Raw genomic sequence first — 19,638 nt, 5'->3', positions numbered from 1 at the left:
TACGAGCAATGAGCATTAGACCGGTAATGGACACATCTCACCAACTGTTCAGAGGAGACTACGTGAATCAGGCCTTCATGGTCAAATTGCTGCAAAGAAACCACTACTAAAGGACACTAATAATAATAAGATACTTGCTTGGGCCAAGAAAATATGCGCTTGTTAAATCACCCGTTTGAAGTAGGCTGTGATTCAATGAGAAATTAACAGGCACCGCAGCGATTATATGCAACGCAGGACAAACTAGTAATATCAGCCATGTGTAGTTAACTAGTGATTATGTTAAGATTGATTGTTTTTTATAAGATAAGTTTAATGCTAGCTAGCACCTTACCTTGGCTCCTTGCTGCACTCGCACAACAGGCAGTCTCCTCGTGGAGTGCAATGTAATCGGCTATGATCGGTGTCCAAAAATGGTAATTACCGATTTTATGAAAACTTGAAATCGGCTCTAATTAAATCGGCCATTCCGATTTAATCGGTCAACCTCTAATTGAGAGCATCCTGTCGGGCTGTATCACTGCCTGGTACAGCAACTGCACCACCCGCACCGCAGGGCTCTCCAGAGGGTGGTGCGGTCTACCCAACGCATCACCGGGTGCAAGCTACCTGCCCTCCAGGACACCTACAGCACCTGATGTCACAGGAAGGCCAAAAAGATTAGAGACAACAACCACCCAAGCCACTGCCTGCTGACCCTGCCGTCATCCAGATGGTGAGGTCAGTACAGGTGCATCAAAGCTGGGACTGGGAGACTGAAAAACAGCTTCTATCTCAAGGCCATCAGACTGTTAAATAGCCATCACTAGCACATTAGAGGCCGCTGCCCTATATATAGTTGAAGTCAGAAGTTTATATACTGTGCACCTTAGCCAAATACATTTAAACTAAGTTTTTCACAATTCCTGACATTTCATCCTCGTAAAATACCCTGTCTAAGGTCCGTTAGGATCAGCACCTTATTTTAAGAATGTGAAATGTCAGAATAATAGAGTGATTTATTTAAGCTTTTTATTTCTTTCATCACATTCCCAGTGGGTCAGAAGTTTACATACACTCAATTAGTATTTGGTAGCATTGCACCTTATTTTAAGAATGTGAAATGTCAGAATAATAGAGTGATTTATTTAAGCTTTTTATTTCTTTCATCACATTCCCAGTGGGTCAGAAGTTTACATACACTCAATTAGTATTTGGTAGCATTGCCTTTAAATTGTTTAACTTGGGTCAAACGTTTCGGGTAGCCTTCCACAAGCTTCCCACAATAAGATGGGTGAATTTCGGCCCATTCCTCTTGACAGAGCTGGTGTAACTGAGTCAGGTTCCTAGGCCTCCTTGCTCGTACATGCTTTTTCAGTTCTGCCCACAAAACTCTTCTATAGGATTGAGGTCATGGCTTTGTGATGGCCACTCCAATACCTTGACTTTGTTGCCCTTAAGCCATTTTGCCACAACTTTGGAAGTTTGCTTGGGATCATTGTCCATTTGGAAGACCCACAAGCTTTAACTTCCTGACTGATGTCTTGATGTTGCTTCAATATACCCACATCATTTTCCACCCTCATGATGCCATCTATTTTGTGAAGTGCACCAGTCCATCCTGCAGCAAAGCACCCCCACAACATGATGCTGCCACCCCCGTGCTTCATGGTTGGGATGGTGTTCTTCGGCTTGCAAGCATCCCCCTTTTCCCTCCAAACATAACGGTGGTCATTATGGCTAAACAGTTCTATTTTTGTTTCATCAGACCGGAGGACATTTCTCCAAAAAGTACAATCATTGTCCCTATGTGCAGTTGCAAACCGTAGTCTTGGTTATTTTATGGCGGTTTTGACTCGTTTTGACTCGTTTTACTGTGGATATAGATGCTTTTGTACCTGTCTCCTCCAACATCTTCACAGGGTCCTTTGCTGATATTCTGGGAATTATTTGCACTTTTCGCACCAAAGTACGTTCATCTCTAGGAGACAGAACGCATCTCCTTCCTGAGCGGTATGACGGCTGCGTGGTCCCATGGCGTTTATGCTTGCGTACTATTGGTTGTACAGATGAGCGTGGTACCTTCAGGCGTTTGGAAATTGCTCCCAAGGAAGAACCAGACTTCTGGAGGTCTACCATTTTCTTTCTGAGGTCTTGGCTGATTTTCTTTTGATTTTTTCCCATTTACTTTAGATTGTGTATTGTTAGATATTACTGCACTGTTGTAGCTAGAAACACAAGCATTTCGCTACCCCTGCAATAACATTTGTTAAACACGTGTATGTGACAAATTTCAATTTGATTTGAAATTCAGAACCGCTGGACATCAACATAAGAAACTAAAGCACTGATCATTGGGAATGAGATCAGAATGATTGCCAAGGCTTGATCCATAAATGAAACCACATGTTCAAATCAAAAGACCTGATTTTAACATGACATCAATAACGCAGACATTGAGTTTTTAAATGCTCTGATGAAAATCAGGAGAACAAGAAACATTTTTGTGAGAACAGAAATCCACTTTGGGTAAAAATAAAAATGTATATACACTGCTCAAAAAAATAAAGGGAACACTAAAATAACACATCCTAGATCTGAATGAAATATTTGTATTAAATACTTTTTTCTTTACATAGTTGAATGTGCTGACAACAAAGTCACACTTATCAATGGAAATCAAATTTATCAACCCATGGAGGTCTGGATTTGGAGTCAAATGCAAAATTAAAGTGGAAAACCTCACTACAGGCTGATCCAACTTCGATGTAATGTCCTTAAAACAAGTCAAAATGAGGCTCTGTAGTGTGTGTGGCCTCCACGTGCCTGTATGACCTCCCTGCAACGCCTGGGCATGCTCCTGATGAGGTGGCGGATGGTCTCCTGAGGGATCTCCTCCCAGACCTGGACTAAAGCATCCGCCAACTTCTGGACAGTCTGGTGCAACGAGGTGTTGGTGGATGGAGCGAGACATGATGTCCCAGATGTGCCCAATTGGATTCAGGTCTGGGGAACGGACGGGCCAGTCCATAGCATCAATGCCTTCCTCTTGCAGGAACTGCTGACACACTCCAGCCACATGAGGTCTAGCATTGTCTTGCATGTGGCCTGGGGCGGCAGGGTAGCCTAGTGGTAGAGCGTTTGACTAGTAACCGGAAGGTTGCAAGTTCAAACCCCCGAGCTGACAAGGTACAAATCTGTTCTGCCCCTGAACAGGCAGTTAACCCACTGTTCCTAGGCCGTCATTGAAAATAAGAATTAGTTCTTAACTGACTTGCCTAGTTAAATAAAGATAAAATATATATATATTTTTTTTAATTAGGAGGAACCCAGGGCCAACCGCACCAGCATATGGTCTCACAAGGGGTCTGAGGATCTCATCTCGGTACCCAATGGCAGTCAGGCTACCTCTGTGCGGCCCCCCAAAGAAATGCCACCCCACACTATGACTGACCCACCGCCAAACTGGTCATGCTGGAGGATGTTGCAGGCAGCAGAACGTTCTCCACGGCGTCTCCAGACTGTCACGTCTATCACGTGCTCAGTGTGAACCTGCTTTCATCTGTGAAGAGCACAAGGCGCCAGTGGCGAATTTGCCAATCTTGGTGTTCTCTGGCAAATGCCAAACGTCCTGCACGGTGTTGGGCTGCAAACACAACCCCCACCTGTGGACGTAGGGCCCTCATACCACCCTCATGGAGTCTGTTTCTGACCATTTGAGCAGAAACATACAGATTTGTGGCCTGCTGGAGGTCGTTTTGCAGGGCTCTGGCAGTGCTCCTCCTTGCACAAAGGCGGAGGTAGCGGTCCTGCTGCTGGGTTGTTGCCCTCCTACGGCCTCCTCCACGTCTCCTGATGTACTGGCCTGTCTCCTGGTAGCGCGTCCATGCTCTGGAAACTACACTGACAGACACAGCAAACCTTCTTGCCACAGGTCGCATTGATGTGCCATCCTGGATGAGCTGCACTACCTGAGCCACTTGTGTGGGTTGTAGACTCCGTCTCATGCTACCACTAGAGTGAAAGCACCGCCAGCATTCAAAAGTGACCAAAACATCAGCCAGGAAGCATAGGAACTGAGAAGTGGTTCCTAGTGTAGTCACCACCTGCAGAACCATTCCTTTATTGGGGGTGTCTTGCTAATTGCCTATAATTTCAACCTGTTGTCTATTCCATTTGCACAACAGCATGTGAAATTTATTGTCAATCAGTGTTGCTTCCTAAGTGGACAGTTTGATTTCACAGAAGTGTGATTGACTTGGAGTTACATTGTGTTTAAGTGTTTCCTTTATTTTTTTCAGCAGTGTACTTATTTTCAAAGATGTAGCCTACAACGCAATACTCAATCATTTTAAGGAGAGCAAAAACTACTTAGCCTACATTTTGTTATTAGGCCTTAGTTCTCTTCAAATAGCCAATCACTCACAGGCCACCTCTTCCAATGCATTTTGGAAAAGTGTGCGTCTAATTCTACTAAATCAAGAGCCGAAATGAGTATAACATCCTGGCATTTAAACCATACTACATTTTTGAAATGTTGCGTTCTCGTAAACGTTCTATGTTTGCATACTGATAATGAGTCGTGATTGCATTGTTTTCCGCTATTTGTTGGTTTCGGGAGCACATATCTAATTGATCAACTGTTGTCAAAGCCAAAATGAGTGACACCCTGGCATTTACAGTGCCTTGCGAAAGTATTCGGCCCCCTTGAACTTTGCGACCTTTTGCCACATTTCAGGCTTCAAACATAAAGATATAATACTGTATTTTTTTGTGAAGAATCAACAAGTGGGACACAATCATGAAGTGGAACGACATTTATTGGATATTTCAAACTTTTTTTTAACAAATCAAAAACTGAACAATTGGGCATGCAAAATTATTCAGCCCCCTTAAGTTAATACTTTGTAGCGCCACCTTTTCCTGCGATTACAGCTGTAAGTCGCATTGGGTATGTCTCTATCAGTTTTGCACATCGAGAGACTGAAATTTTTTCCCATTCCTCCTTGCAAAACAGCTCGAGCTCAGTGAGGTTGGATGGAGAGCATTTGTGAACAGCAGTTTTCAGTTCTTTCCACAGATTCTCGATTGGTTTCAGGTCTGGACTTTGACTTGGCCATTCTAACACCTGGATATGTTTATTTTTGAACCATTCCATTGTAGATTTTGCTTTATGTTTTGGATCATTGTCTTGTTGGAAGACAAATCTCCATCCCAGTCTCAGGTCTTTTGCAGACTCCATCAGGTTTTCTTCCAGAATGGTCCTGTATTTGGCTCCATCTTCCCATCAATTTTAACCATCTTCCCTGTCCCTGCTGAAGAAAAGCAGGCCCAAACCATGATGCTGCCACCACCATGTTTGACAGTGGGGATGGTGTATTCATGGTGGTGAGCTGTGTTGCTTTTACGCCAAACATAACGTTTTGCATTGTTGCCAAAAAGTTCCATTTTGGTTTCATCTGACCAGAGCACCTTCTTCCACATGTTTGGTGTGTCTCCCAGGTGGCTTGTGGCAAACTTTAAACAACACTTTTTATGGATATCTTTAAGAAATGGCTTTCTTCTTGCCACTCTTCCATAAAGGCCAGATTTGTGCAATATACGACTGATTGTTGTCCTATGGACAGAGTCTCCCACCTCAGCTGTAGATCTCTGCAGTTCATCCAGAGTGATCATGGGCCTCTTGGCTGCATCTCTGATCAGTCTTCTCCTTGTATGAACTGAAAGTTTAGAGGGACGGCCAGGTCTTGGTAGATTTGCAGTGGTCTGATACTCCTTCTATTTCAATATTATCGCTTGCACAGTGCTCCATGGGATGTTTAAAGCTTGGGAAATCTTTTTGTATCCAAATCCGGCTTTAAACTTCTTCACAACAGTATCTCGGACCTGCCTGGTGTGTTCCTTGTTCTTCATGATGCTCTCTGCGCTTTTAACGGACCTCTGAGACTATCACAGTGCAGGTGCATTTATACGGAGACTTGATTACACACAGGTGGATTGTATTTATCATCATTAGTCATTTAGGTCAACATTGGATCATTCAGAGATCCTCACTGAACTTCTGGAGAGAGTTTGCTGCACTGAAAGTAAAGGGGCTGAATAATTTTGCACACCCAATTTTTCAGTTTTTGATTTGTTAAAAAAGTTTGAAATATCCAATAAATGTCGTTCCACTTCATGATTGTGTCCCACTTGTTGTTGATTCTTAAAAAAAAAATACAGTTTTATATCTTTATGTTTGAGGCCTGAAATGTGGCAAAAGGTCAAAGTTCAAGGGGGCCGAATACTTTCGCAAGGCACTGTATAATGCACTTGACATTCTAAATGTCACATACTATTAAACTTAATAGCCTACTATTTAGGACTCACTAATGGGTCTTCAGATACGGACAGTGTTTCATAATATTGTTGGACAAGTTTAAAAGCTCATTGTTTTGTATCCATAGAGGCAATTATTTTTTGCCCCTATATTCACACTAATTTAGAATGCCTGAAGTTTTAACAGTACTTTAAAGGTTGTGTGTGTGCTGTGCACAAGTGTTACACTTCAAGAAAATTGATGAGGGAGTACTTAACCATACTTAAAGGCCTGCTTAAACATTGGGAGCATTAATGGCTAGCTGTATGTTAGTGACTTTTGTTTATGGTGAAAATGCTATTTAACACATTCTGTAGCTCGATTTTTGTTTTTCTGTACCTTACCATTTTTAAAATATTATTTATTTAACTGGGCAAGTCGGTTAAGAACAAATTCTTATTTACAATGACTGCCTACCTGTGGGGACAGGGGCCTGGGATTAAAAATGCAAAATAAATATAGGACAAAACACACATCACAACACTACATAAAGAGAGACCTAAGATAGCAACACAACATAACAGTGTGGTAGCAACACTATGGTAGCAGCATAAAACATGGTACAAACATTATTGGGCACAGACAACATGACAAAGGGCAAGAAGGTAGGGACAGCAATACATTATGCAAAGCAACCACAAGTGTCAGTAAGAGTGTCCATGATTGAGTCTGAATGAAGAGATTGAGATAAAACTGTCCAGTTTGAGTGTTTGTTGCAGCTCGTTCCAGTCACTAGCTGCGGCGAACTGAAAAGAGGAGTGACCCAGGGTGTGTGCGCTTTGGGGACCTTTAACAGAATGTGACTGGCAGAATGGGTGTTATGTGGAGCTTGAGGACTGCAGTAGATATCTCAGATGGCGTGAGTGAGGCCTAAGAGGGTTTTATAAATAAGCATCAACCAGTGGGTCTTGCAACGGGTATAGAGAGATGACCAGTTTACAGAGGAGTATAGATAGATAGATAGATAGTCATACATTGCTTAGATACAATCAAACTCAATGCACTGCTTTTGAAATGGAAAAAAATATTTTATTTAGGGCCAAGTTGTGAGTAATCCCGATTTAACTAATGCCGTTAACTCGATTTTAATTATGTTTGACAGCCCTAATAATTTAAAATATTTATCTTGGCTCATTTGGTTTGTTTTCTACATCACTATGAAATATTTCTGGGCATACTACAATTACATTTCATACAGGTATGGTCATGTGAAATTGTCCAATAAGAACCCATTGAGTTGTTTGTAGGGCTGGAACGATATCACAATGTTTTGCATGGAAAAAATGAAGTCTGCTTCGCGTGAACTCTTTTAGTCCTTTAAAAACCTGCTGTATGTAAAAGATTGTGTGCTATAGCTTGGGAAATAAATAATGGGACTCTGGATGACAACATAATGTTTGTCCAACATTAGGGCTGTTTTCCGTTAAATCCGCTTCGTGTTTTGTTTACTTGCCACGATACTAATAAGTATCGAAATATTGGTATCGTCTGGCCCTAAGGTGGTCATATTGGAGAGAAAAAAACTTCTGTGGGGTTAATGCGTAAATTCTGTGATGGCCCTGTATCTATACATCTTTTTAAAACCCTGCTATAGCTGTGTGCGTGCAATTTGGTGCTTCTATCACCGACGGTACAATGGCTAAGCTTCCAATATTCTAATGTCAATGGCACAATATGGGTGATTTGTAAACGATAAGTTGTAGCTGGTGCGAGTTTTTCCTTTTTTAAAGCCATATATACAGGTCATTTTGATATGTACTCTAGAGGTCAAAGTTCTGTTGACCCTGAACAGTACAAAAACGTTTGATGGATAGCTGTGAATCTGCTTCCCAATGCCTTCAGAAAGTATTATTACCCATAAAATAAGTCAATGTTGTGTTACTGCCTGAATTCAAAATGGATTGGATAAATGTGTTCCCTCACCCATCTACACACAATACCCCACAATGACAAGGTGAAAACATGGTTTTTATTTTATTTATTTATTGAACAGGAAATGCATACATTTCTCACTTATATAAGTATTCACACCGCTGAGTCAATACTTTTTAGAAGTACCTTTGGCAGCGATTACAGCTGTGAGTCTTTCCGGGTAAGTCTATAAGAGCTTTCCACACCTGAAATGTACAACATGTCCAACATTAGGGCTGTTTTACGTTAAATCCGCTTCGTGTTTTGTTTACTTGCCATGATACTAGTAAGTATCGCAATATTGGTATTGTCTGGCCCTAAGGTGGTCATATTGGTCATATTTACTATTCTGAAAATTCTTCAAGTTCTGTCAAATTGGTGGTTGATCATTGCTAGACAACCGTTTTTAGGTCTTGCCATAGATTTTCAAGTAGATTTAAGTCAAAACTTTGACTCGGACAGTCAGGAACATTCACTGTCTTCTTGGCAAGCATCTCCAGTGTAGATTTGGCCTTTGTTTTAGCTTAATGTCCTGCTGAAAGGTGAATTGAATTTGGCCCAAACATAACATTTTGCATTCAGGACAAAAAGGTAATTGCTTTGCCACATTTTCTGCAGTAGTATTTTAGTGCCTTGTTGCTAACAGGATGCATGTTTTGGAATATTTTTTTATGTACAGGCTTCCTTTTCGCTCTGTCAATTAGGTTATTATTGTGGAGTAACTACAATGTTTATCCGTCCTCAGTTTTCTCCTATCACAGCCATTAAACTCACTGTTTTTTAAAGTCACCATTGGCCTCATGGTGAAATCCCTGAGCGGTTTCCTTCCTCTCTGGTAATGGAGTTAGGAAGGATGCCTTTAGTTTCGTAGTGACAGGATAAAAATAGCAGACATTGAATATCCCTTTGAGCATGGTGAAGTTTTTAATTACACTTTGTATGGTTGATACACCATCCAAAGTGTAATTAATAACTTCCCCATGCTCAAAGGGATATTCCAATGTCTGATATTTTTACACATCTACCAATAGGTGCCCATCTTTGTGAGGCATTGGAAAACCTCTGTTCTTTGTGGTTGTATCTGTTTGAAATTCACTGCTTGACTGAGGCACCTTACAGATACTTTTATGTCTGGGGTACAGGGATTAGGTAGTCATTCAAAAATCATGTTAAATACTATTATTGCACACAGTCAGTCTGCAACTTATTAGGCGACTTGTTAAGCACATTTTTACTCCTGGACTTATTTAGGCTTGACATAACAAAAGGGTTGAATAATTTCAGCTTTTCATTTTTAATTCATAAAAAAACAAACATAATTCTACTTTAACCAAAAATCTAAATGTAATCCATTTCAAATTCAGCCTGGAACGCAAGAAAATGTGGATAAGTCAAGGGGTGTGAATACTTCCTAAAGGATATAAGTGAGCAATAACTTATTGTATACTGACATTGATTGTCATGAGGGGAAAAATGTATGGAATAGAGGGTCGAAAGAGTAACACACAGAAAACTACCAATGCTGCACTGCCATCACACATTTTCCAACTCTAGGTACATACTGTAGACCTTCAACAAATCACTGCGACATCGTACCAAGTGAGTCCGACAGACCCACATTAGGGGGTCTGTCTCATAGACTATATGTAGGAATTACGGTACCATGTACACTATATAACCAAAAGTATGTGGACACCTGCTTGTCGAACATCTCATTCCAAAATCATGGCCATTTAATATGGAGTTGGTCCTCCCCTTTGTTGGTATAACAGCCTCCACTCTTGTGGGAAGGCTTTCCACTAGATGTTGGCACATTGCAGCGGAGATCTTCTTCCATTCAGCCATGAGCGTTAGCGAGGTCCAGCACTGATGTTGGGCGATCAGGCCTGGCTCGCAGTCGACGTTCCAATTCATCCCAATGGTGTTCGAGGGGATTGAGGTCAGGGCTCTGTGCAGGCCAGTCATGTTCTCCCACACCGATCTCGACAAACCATTTCTGTATGGACTTTGCTTTGTGCATGTCATGCTGAAACAGGAAAGGGCTTTCCCCAAAGTTGGAAGCTCAGAATTGTCTAGAATGTCATTGTATTCTGAAGCATTAATATTTCCCTTCACTCTAAGGGACCTAGCCCGAACCATGAAAAACATCCCCAGACCATTATTCCTCCACCAAACTTAATAGTTGGAACTATAGTAGTTTTCTCCTGGTGTCCGCCAAAACCAGATTTTTCCGTCGGACTGCCAGATGGTGAAGCGTGATTCATCACTCCAGAGTCCAATGGTGGCGAGCTTTAATCCACACCAGCAGACGCTTGTCATTGCGCATGGTGATCTTAGGCTTGTGTGCGGCTGCTCCCCATGGAAAACCATTTCATGGCGCTCCCAACGAACAGTTCTTGTGCTGACGTTGCTTCCAGAGGCAGTTTGGAACTCTGTAGTGAGTGTTGCAACCAAGGACCAACTATTTTTACGCGCTTCAGAACTCGGCGGTCCCGTTCTGTGAGCTTGTGTAGCCTACCGCGTCACTGCTAAACCGTTGTTGCTCTTAGGCATTTACACTTCACAATAACAGCACTTACAGTTTAACAGGGCAGCTCTAGCAGCTCTAGCAGTGCTCTTTCAGTGTGTCTGGCATCATTCCGACATGTTCTGTTCTTAAACCAAGGGTTGAAACGTCATATAAACACACTTAAATACATACACTGTGGAGTGCTTTTTTTGCCGGTAAATATTGACTTAATATCCAGCACTTTCTCAGACATTGGATGTGTAGGTTTTACACATTCTCTCGCTCTGCCCTGATACCACCCCTACGTGTGACCAAAACTATAATTGCAGCTTATTTGTCACACACACACACTGGCTGAGATGAGCAACAGATGTTGGGAATCTACCTGACACACAATCACTCTAAATTTACTGGGCCTCACTACCAACAATGCCACGGTTGTGTGAACGAGCACATTTAGCCCTCTCTTAAATCTTCCTTTTATCCGTGTTATAAATGTATTGTATTTCACAACTCGCTCAGCCCTCAGGCTGTCTTATATCTAGAATTTTTCTCTTCAAATAAAGGGAAGTTATGAATACGCCCAAACGGTAAGCAACTCGTGGAATGAATTGATTTGTTTCTCCCACACACCCACATGTTTGTAAAGAGCAGCGAGCACAGCGGTTGGCCTTTATGAGCCAACTCCCATTGGGCTCTATCTCTGACCTGTTTGGCAACTGCCTATTCCTCTTTATCCTTTCAGACATTGCATATTTCCCAGTAACCTTGGGCAAGTAGTTGGAAACTTGAACGAGCACTTGGAGTCCGTTGTGGCCCAATTATACCATCGCGCCATTGTTTCCAACTTTTTATTATTAACATCTGGGTGGCTTTTACATTTATCTCCGGTTGCTCATGTGGAATTCTGGGGAAATTTCTCTCAGCATTTCCTTGTAAATATGAAGTGGGGTCCGGTTTTGCAATGCAGCTGAAGTTGACTCATTTACTGCCTCGCCTTCGGGATCCTACCCGAGGCCACCCCGATTTGTCACTTGCACAAACTTGTCAGACTTATTTTATTTATGGGCAAGCAGTGTCACAACATTTCTTGGAAAAGGTGGTTTTAGGGAATGGATACCATACTGGTTAGAATTCTAAGACCATGGGGGCCATCCAGTGAATGCACCCGCTGCAGTTGTGTAAGGTCCCACTACTGTGAACTCTATCTCCCACCATGTATTGATCCCTGTGTGGGAGATCTGCTCCACAGATAGCAAAAGTTGCGCAATACATGGAAGTGAGCAATACATAGGAACTGCAGTGCATTTCCTCAGAATATCTTTGGAGTTTAGCAGACCATCAGCATGAACACTAAAGACGGAGGTGTGGAGAAGAATGGTGTCTAGTTTGTCTTTCTCTTAAGACAAGCGGCTTAAGAATGGTAGCCTTGTTGTTTTGGTGTGAAATCATCATTTAGGCAGCATTTTTTTGTTCACTCTAGGCCAATTTTGCTGTTTTGGCGATAGCCTGTTCCCGTATCTGTTTGTGCTGTAGCCAACTCACTCCTGTGGCTGTTGGCTACACAGAACAAACAGAGCTAGCACCAGGTTAGTTTGAAGGGCCTTTTTCCCCATACTCATTGTCCTCTCCTCTGGGCTGCTCTCACTGAGGACTGTCTCCTGGCCTCTCGTCCACTAGCCGATGTCTTTATACTGCTCCGAGTCGCCAGGCAGATTTTTGGCCTTTAAACACTGCTAATATTAAGGTCTCTTGTCGTTCCCACAATCGGAGCCAGGCAGGAGAGGAACAGGGCAGACACAGTAACACCGAGTACCTTTTGAACATTTTACAATCAAATTATGCACAACACTAAACTAAATTAAGACAATTTTATTAAAGAAAACAGATGGATGTGGTTTCTGCTTGGTTTGACCCATCTGTACTCCTTTTGTGGATATTTTGGACTGCAGCTCAACAAAAACAAGGCACCTTGTAAAATCTATCAGATATGGCCAATTTTCTGTGTAAATTAAATGTCAAAGGGGCCTGAACTTATTAAGTAATAGTTAATGGGAAAATGGCCATTCCTACAAAATGTCTTCCTTTCAAGGGATAAGAAGAACTAATCACTCGCTATTGTTCATTAACTTCCACCAAACAACAGGAAATGAAAGTAACTAAAAAATATGGTTCAAATTAGACGTAAAAGCGGAAGGACACTAGAAAAATATACATTTCTATGACCCCATGGAAATGATCGGATAAGTATTTACTCAACGCCTGAGCAATTTGGATTCTGAAGAGTCCGATCTTTTGATTCTGATCTTTGATGTCCGCGAGACAAAGTTTGGGTTGGAGCTGTATGGGACTGAAGCTATAGCTGAAGGTCATCACTTATCAAGCTACTGATGTTGATCCGAATTGCATGTCAATAAACCGGCATGTTTTTCTGCTAGTTTGGAGAAACTGGCCTTTCCAAATACTTAAATTTTTTGAAAAATACTGTTGTCAATTGCTAATTCATTTGAATTATCTGATGGCCATGCATGGTTAGATTATGAATCTACATACCATCTTTACATTTTTAGTGTGTGTTTTGTCAATGCCTTTAGGCGTGTTCTCATTCTCACCTACATAGCCATTTGAAGTAAAGCGTACCTTTTTTTTAATTGTCTGTTTAAATACCCACTAGGACGCCTCCCAGCAGCGGTACCCCCTGTGTTTTCATTGTCCCTTCACTCCAGCCAGCATTTGCTAATTCTCTTGACAAAACAGCCAGGTGTAACCGATCCCCCAAAATCTGACTTCACATTCCTTCTCTTAGTGTTCCGTAATTAGCCTCAACTCCAGCATTTCTCAGCCAAGCTCCTTTTCTTCCTCCTCTTTGTTTGTGTTTGTCTTTCTTCCGTCTTAATCCTCCTTGTACACCTGTGCCTTTTCACCCAGGTCTCTGAGACACCAATGCAAATATCTTTACAATATCTTTACCATCACAAAAACAAGTGGTACTCCCTTATTATGCTTAAAGGGGAACTTAATGATTTTTAAAACATATGTATTTATTCCCTCCACAAAAATGAGCCGTGTGCAGCTGAGCTGGCTTGTGTTGCTTTTCGAGAAGTTTGTTTGCAGTGCATTTGGATGTCTCGGCTGAGTTCTCTCTCAAAACGACTGCCCTACGTGTGCTCGACGTAGTAAACTTTTTTTTGTGTGTTTACTACATTTGCCATTTTTCCATATTTTGGTGGAATTATATATATTTTAAAATGTGCTCACCAGTATACCTGCATTTTGGCATTTTGAGTAGAAGATAAGAAAAAGCCCACCATTTGGCTTTCTCACAGATTTATTTAAAGACTTATTTCATCCTCTACCACTCACTGTGTAAACCACTGATCCCAAATGTCAATCTGTGACTGCTGGGCCTCTCCAAACAGCAGCCTTATCAAACAGACAGGGTCTTAGAGTGGCTTGGAAAACAGGAAGCGACAGGAACTCTGGGGATGGCATTTGGCGCAACTTTACTGGCGTCGAAAAGTTCACTGGCTGCCATTAACCCCGCTAGCAGTCATAGTGACCAGTCTGATTTTCAATGGGTTCGTTCAATGTTACGGGTCTACAGAAGTTTTACGACTCTCTTTCACAGCCATGAACAGCATATTCTCTCTCAAGGTGTCGGGGTAGCATGGCTACAGCGTAGCTACAGAGAATGATCACTGTAAATAGGACCTTTTTTGAGTGCGAGAAAAGGCTTTTGTGTACCTCTTTAAATAAGCTTCCCACGAAAAGTAACCAACTATGAAATGGGCCCTAACCCTCTCCTATGTTGTAGATGATACGTTGAGCCTGCAAGTGGAGTTGTGTGGGTACACTAGCTTTTGGCATTTCGCCCTGATGCAGATAGTCAGTTTGGATACAAACCTCCCTCTTTGGCGTGCTTGTAGTCTATTTATCAGCGCAAGGACATTTTTAAAACGCTAGATAACAAATGGGCTAGGACTCCTAGTAAATGATTTGGGCGATTTTTATGAATGTCAAATGAGAGCCATGCCTCTTAACACTTTGGATATCAATGCAACACACATTTTGTCCGATTTTTCTGAATGTTGGGTGAAAAACTAGATATAATTATGTGGCCATATTCTGCTTTAAGCAGATAGGTTTTTTTATCATAACTGTATCAAACAGTTGTTGTGAATTTTGCGCTTGGAGCATGTAATTTCATGAGGCATAAATTATATATTTCAATTAGAGGTCAACCGATTTATGATTTTTCAACGCCGATACCGATTATTGGAGGACCAAAATAAGCCGATACCGAATAAAACGGCCAATTTTTTTTTTGTAATAATGACAATTACAACAATACTGAAACACTTATTTTAACTTAATATAATACAAAAATAACAAACTATTTAGCCTCAAATAAATAATGAAACGTGTTCAAATTGGTTTAAATAGTGCAAAAACAAAGTGTTGGAGAAGTAAAAGTGCAATATGTGCCATGTAAAAAATAAAAAAAACTCAAGTTCCTTGCTCAGAACATATGAAAGTTGGTGGTTCCTTTTAACATGGAACCATCCTTTTAACATGAAGGGAAGAGGTTTTAGGTTGTAGTTAATATCAAATCAAATTTTATTTGTCACATACACATGGTTAGCAGATGTTAATGCGAGTGTAGCGAAATGCATGTGCTTCTAGTTCCGACAATGCAGTAATAACCAACAAGTAATCTAGCTAACAATTCCAGAACTACTACCTTATAGACACAAGTGTAAGGGGATAAAGAATATGTACGTAAAGATATATGAATGAGTGATGGTACAGAGCGGCATAGGCAAGATACAGTAGATGGTATTGAGTGCAGTATATACATATGAGATGAGTATGTAAACAAAGTGGCATAGTTAGTGGCTAGTGATACATGTATTACATAAAGATGCAGTAGATGATATAGAGTACAGTATATACATATGAGATGAATAATGTAGGGTATGTAAACATTATATTAGGTAGCATTGTTTAAAGTGGCTAGTGATATTTTACATTTCCCATCAATTCCCATTTATTAAAGTGTCTGGAGTTGAGTCAGTGTGTTGGCAGCAGCCACTCAATGTTAGTGGTGGCTGTTTAACAGTCTGATGGCCTTGAGATAGAAGCTGTTTTTCAGTCTCTCGGTCCCAGCTTTGATGCACCTGTACTGACCTCACCTTCTGGATGATAGCGGGGTGAACAGGCAGTGGCTCGGGTGGTTGTTGTCCTTGATGATCTTTATGGCCTTCCTGTGACATCGGGTGGTGTAGGTGTCCTGGAGGGCAGATAGTTTGCCCCCGGTGATGCGTTGTGCAGACCTCACTACCCTCTGGAGAGCCTTACGGTTGTGGGCGGAGCAGTTGCCGTACCAGGCGGTGATACAGCCCGACAGGATGCTCTCGATTGTGCATCTGTAGAAGTTTGAGTGCTTTTGGTGACAAGCCGAATTTCTTCAGCCTCCTGAGGTTACTTAGGACTGGGAGGGTGCCAATCTAGTAACTTGGCACAGAGCTTCTGTTGCAGCCAGAAGTTAGGACTACTCCAGATAAACAAAAAAGCATGATCCTTCTCGTGCGGCTGTATTTATAGAACCGAGGGTGTCATCTTTTTTATTTGAATAAATTATACCCATTTACTGGGTTAGTGAAAGTATCCCAAAAATCCCATATGTTTTTTTAGCTCTTATTTTAAAACAGATTTTATTTATTTATATATATATATATAACACTTCTCAGTTTTTTGCCTTTTAGAAATTCAGGTCTCCAACATAGTTTAGAGCAGGATGTTAAATGTAATATATAGATGTCACTCAGTCTTAACACCTGGCATGACAACATGAAGCTTCGGCTGCATCACCATGTCCTCCTGTTGTACTACCCCATCTGCTGCTGTCTGCCCGGGCTCCTCCCCTTTGACGGTGGCTGAGGTCAGAGGTGGTTTTAGAGGAAAGGAGCAGAGCTGTTAGAGCTTTCCTGAAATTACCCCGAGTGTGCCTGGAGCAGTCCCTCCCCCCAACCCAACCCCCTATCTGACAGGAATGCCACACACACACACAACAGCTCTCATCTTCCCACCCAGTGCCGCTGCACCATTTGTCTACTGACTGGGAGGTCCTATACTGCCACTACTTATATAAAATATATAGCTACCTCCCCTTCTGTGTTTTCTTAAATTCTCATTCCCTTATGCCATGATTCCTTCATGTCTGGCTCTGATTATACTTCAATTATGTGCTTTGCTATTCCAACACACAGATCAATTAAAGCAATGACAACGTCACTGTCTTGGACATTCCTCCAGTTATTGAGTCATTATCAGCTGCTTGTTTGTCTCAGGTTGAGCTAGATAATTGTAACGGCAATGTCCTCCTCTTCGTCTGAAGAGGAGTAAGGATCGGACCAAGTTGCGGCGTGGTAAGTGTTCATGACGATTTTAATAAAAAAAGCACTGATCACAATGAAATACAAAAACAAGAAACAAATACGTGAAATAACCAAACCGTACCGTGTGGCGACAAACACACACACGGAAACAAACACCCACAAACCAACGGTGAAACCCAGGCTACCTAAATATGGTTCTCAATCAGGGACAACGATAAACAGCTGCCTCTGATTGAGAACCATATCAGGCCAAACACAGAAATGGAGAAACAGACTCCCCCCCCCCCCCCCCCCCCACCCCAAACTCACACCCTGACCATACTAAATAAAGACAAAACAAAGGAAATAAAGGTCAGAGCGCGACAATAATAAATGCCATATAGCAGAGCCTTTTATGCAAATTAACTAGCAGTCGTGTGTACATACACTTTCGAATGGGTGGCTCCAGCGGGACTCAAACCCACGGTCCTGGCGTTACATGCAACATGTTCTACCAGATTTCCCATACAAGGCGGTGAATGAATTACGAGTATCTCTGGAGACCAAATGGATGTGTTGCTCTAAAGTACAGTCTCCCAAACAGGAGAGTGAGACGAAAGCGCTTGAGAGGTGGCAAACAAAACGGGGGTTGGAGGTGGCAAACAAAACGGGGGTTGGAGGTGGCTGTAGATCTAGCTTGTTTATCTGAGTTGTCCAAGAGTTCCTCCTTATTCCCCCGGGAGTAAAAGTTGGTTCTCCTCTGCGGGCTGTCTGCTTGGGATGTGTGTGAAAAGCTGAGGAGGTGTGTGTGTGTGTGTGGGAGAGGGAGAAAGAGCCAAGAGGATGTCAGGGAAGGGAGAGCTGATGAATGGGGGAGACAGGTCTGTGGCTTTGCTGTCCTCGGCTAGAGCTGCTCTTTATGGCCTTGGGGCCCAGCCAGATTTCTTGTTCAGTTGCCAACAGCAAGAAAGTCATGCTAAAACCTTCCAACATCTTTCTGTTTTGTCAACATGAAAAGTGTAACTAAATGATTCCTCTTTTGAAGTTATGGGTGTTGATTTAGTTGAACTCTTTGCACCGATTTGACTGTGCAAATAAGCAGTTCTAGTGAAAGGAGACTGTAAATGGTAGAATTCTTTTCTCCAAATCTCTCATTATAATGTAGATGCAGAATGAAGGATTCAGTTGCTTAATGTGCATTCCAAACTTGTTTCAAGCCTAGTATACTGGTCCAAAACAGTATGGCACACCCTAGCAAAACTTTTCTTTTAATTGAAAATTTACATTTTTCTTATTGGACAAGTCTAGGAAGTCCCTCGGTTTCAACATTATTTTCCATTTTGGTGCATAATGAACACAACCCAGATCCTATGTCAGTCAGTCCAGTCATGCTGCCTCACAATTTGTCTCCTTCCCTCTCTCCGCTTCAGGATGTGAAGATCTTCCGGGCGCTCATCCTTGGGGAGCTGGAGAGGGGCCAGAGCCAGTACCAGGCCCTGTGCTTCATCTCGCGCCTCAACCACAACGAGTTCATCCCCAGCGAGTCCATGGCCCGACTCAGACAGGTATGTGTGTCACCAACCGGGGTTCCAACTCTGGTGCTTCAAGACTGTTCGTCACCGAGTTAAAGCCAAGGCATTAGCTGCGGGAGCTAACAGAAGTATTCACACGAGTGGTTCCAAACCTCCTCCGTTACATATGCACTAGTAGTACAGGGAAATTCGCTTACTGAATGGCCTTGTTTGAATGTTACATTTATCCTTTCTTTCTTCCTCTCCTTCGGGTAATCACTGATCTAACACATGATACTTGCTAGCAAGAGCTTCCTTTGTAGTTCCACTATGTTGCTTTCACCTATTCCTGCTGTGTCTAATCAGTGATAACTCCAAAGGAAATATACAGGGAATAACAAGTAACAAATAAGGCCAGTGAGTGTCCTTGCTCGGAGTGGGGGAAGTGAATGAGCATTATCCCATTTTGATAAAGTGATCTTGGCGACATGACTGACTTTATCCTGCTGTCCATCAGAAAAACCCTCACGCCATCCGCATGGCCGAGGAGAGGCGGGGCCTGGACCAGCTGACCATGAACGTTGCGCTGAACCTGAGCCGGGCGTGGCAGCTCAGCAGCCACATCTACAACATGTGCAGCGAGGCCCGGGAGGCCATCTACACCCGGGAGAGGGACGTCCAACATTGGCTGGAGAGAGGTCAATAGAATGAATGTGGGCACAGTGTCACAGATAATGTCGTCCCAAAGGGAATTAATACAAATGGAAAATGAGAGAGAACCTTTCATTTTTATCTGCAGTGGTCTAAAGTACTTAAGTAAAAATACTTTAAGGTACTACTTAAGTAGTTTTTTGGGATATCTGTACTTTACAATTTATATTTGACAACTTGTACTTCATTCCTGAAGACAATGTACTTTTTACTCCATACATTTTCCGTAAGACCCAAAATTACTCGTTACATTTTGAATGCTTAGCAGGACAGGAAAATTGT

General features: G+C 42.0%; 1 protein-coding gene across 2 annotated transcripts in view; it reads left to right on the top strand.

Annotated features, from left to right (window-relative positions):
- Positions 1-19,638, top strand: part of LOC109908860 (out at first protein homolog) — a 35,709-nt gene that overhangs the window by 11,803 nt on the left and 4,268 nt on the right. For both annotated transcript variants that reach the window (XM_031796150.1, XM_020507606.2), the window contains 2 exons: positions 18,565-18,699; positions 19,163-19,343. In XM_031796150.1, the coding sequence (XP_031652010.1) occupies positions 18,565-18,699; positions 19,163-19,343 (316 nt within the window). The remainder of the gene's footprint in view (positions 1-18,564; positions 18,700-19,162; positions 19,344-19,638) is intronic.

Source organism: Oncorhynchus kisutch, linkage group LG18 (assembly GCF_002021735.2).
Source record: "Oncorhynchus kisutch isolate 150728-3 linkage group LG18, Okis_V2, whole genome shotgun sequence".
Lineage (NCBI taxonomy): Eukaryota > Metazoa > Chordata > Actinopteri > Salmoniformes > Salmonidae > Oncorhynchus > Oncorhynchus kisutch.
This window is presented reverse-complemented; position numbering and strand designations above follow the sequence as displayed.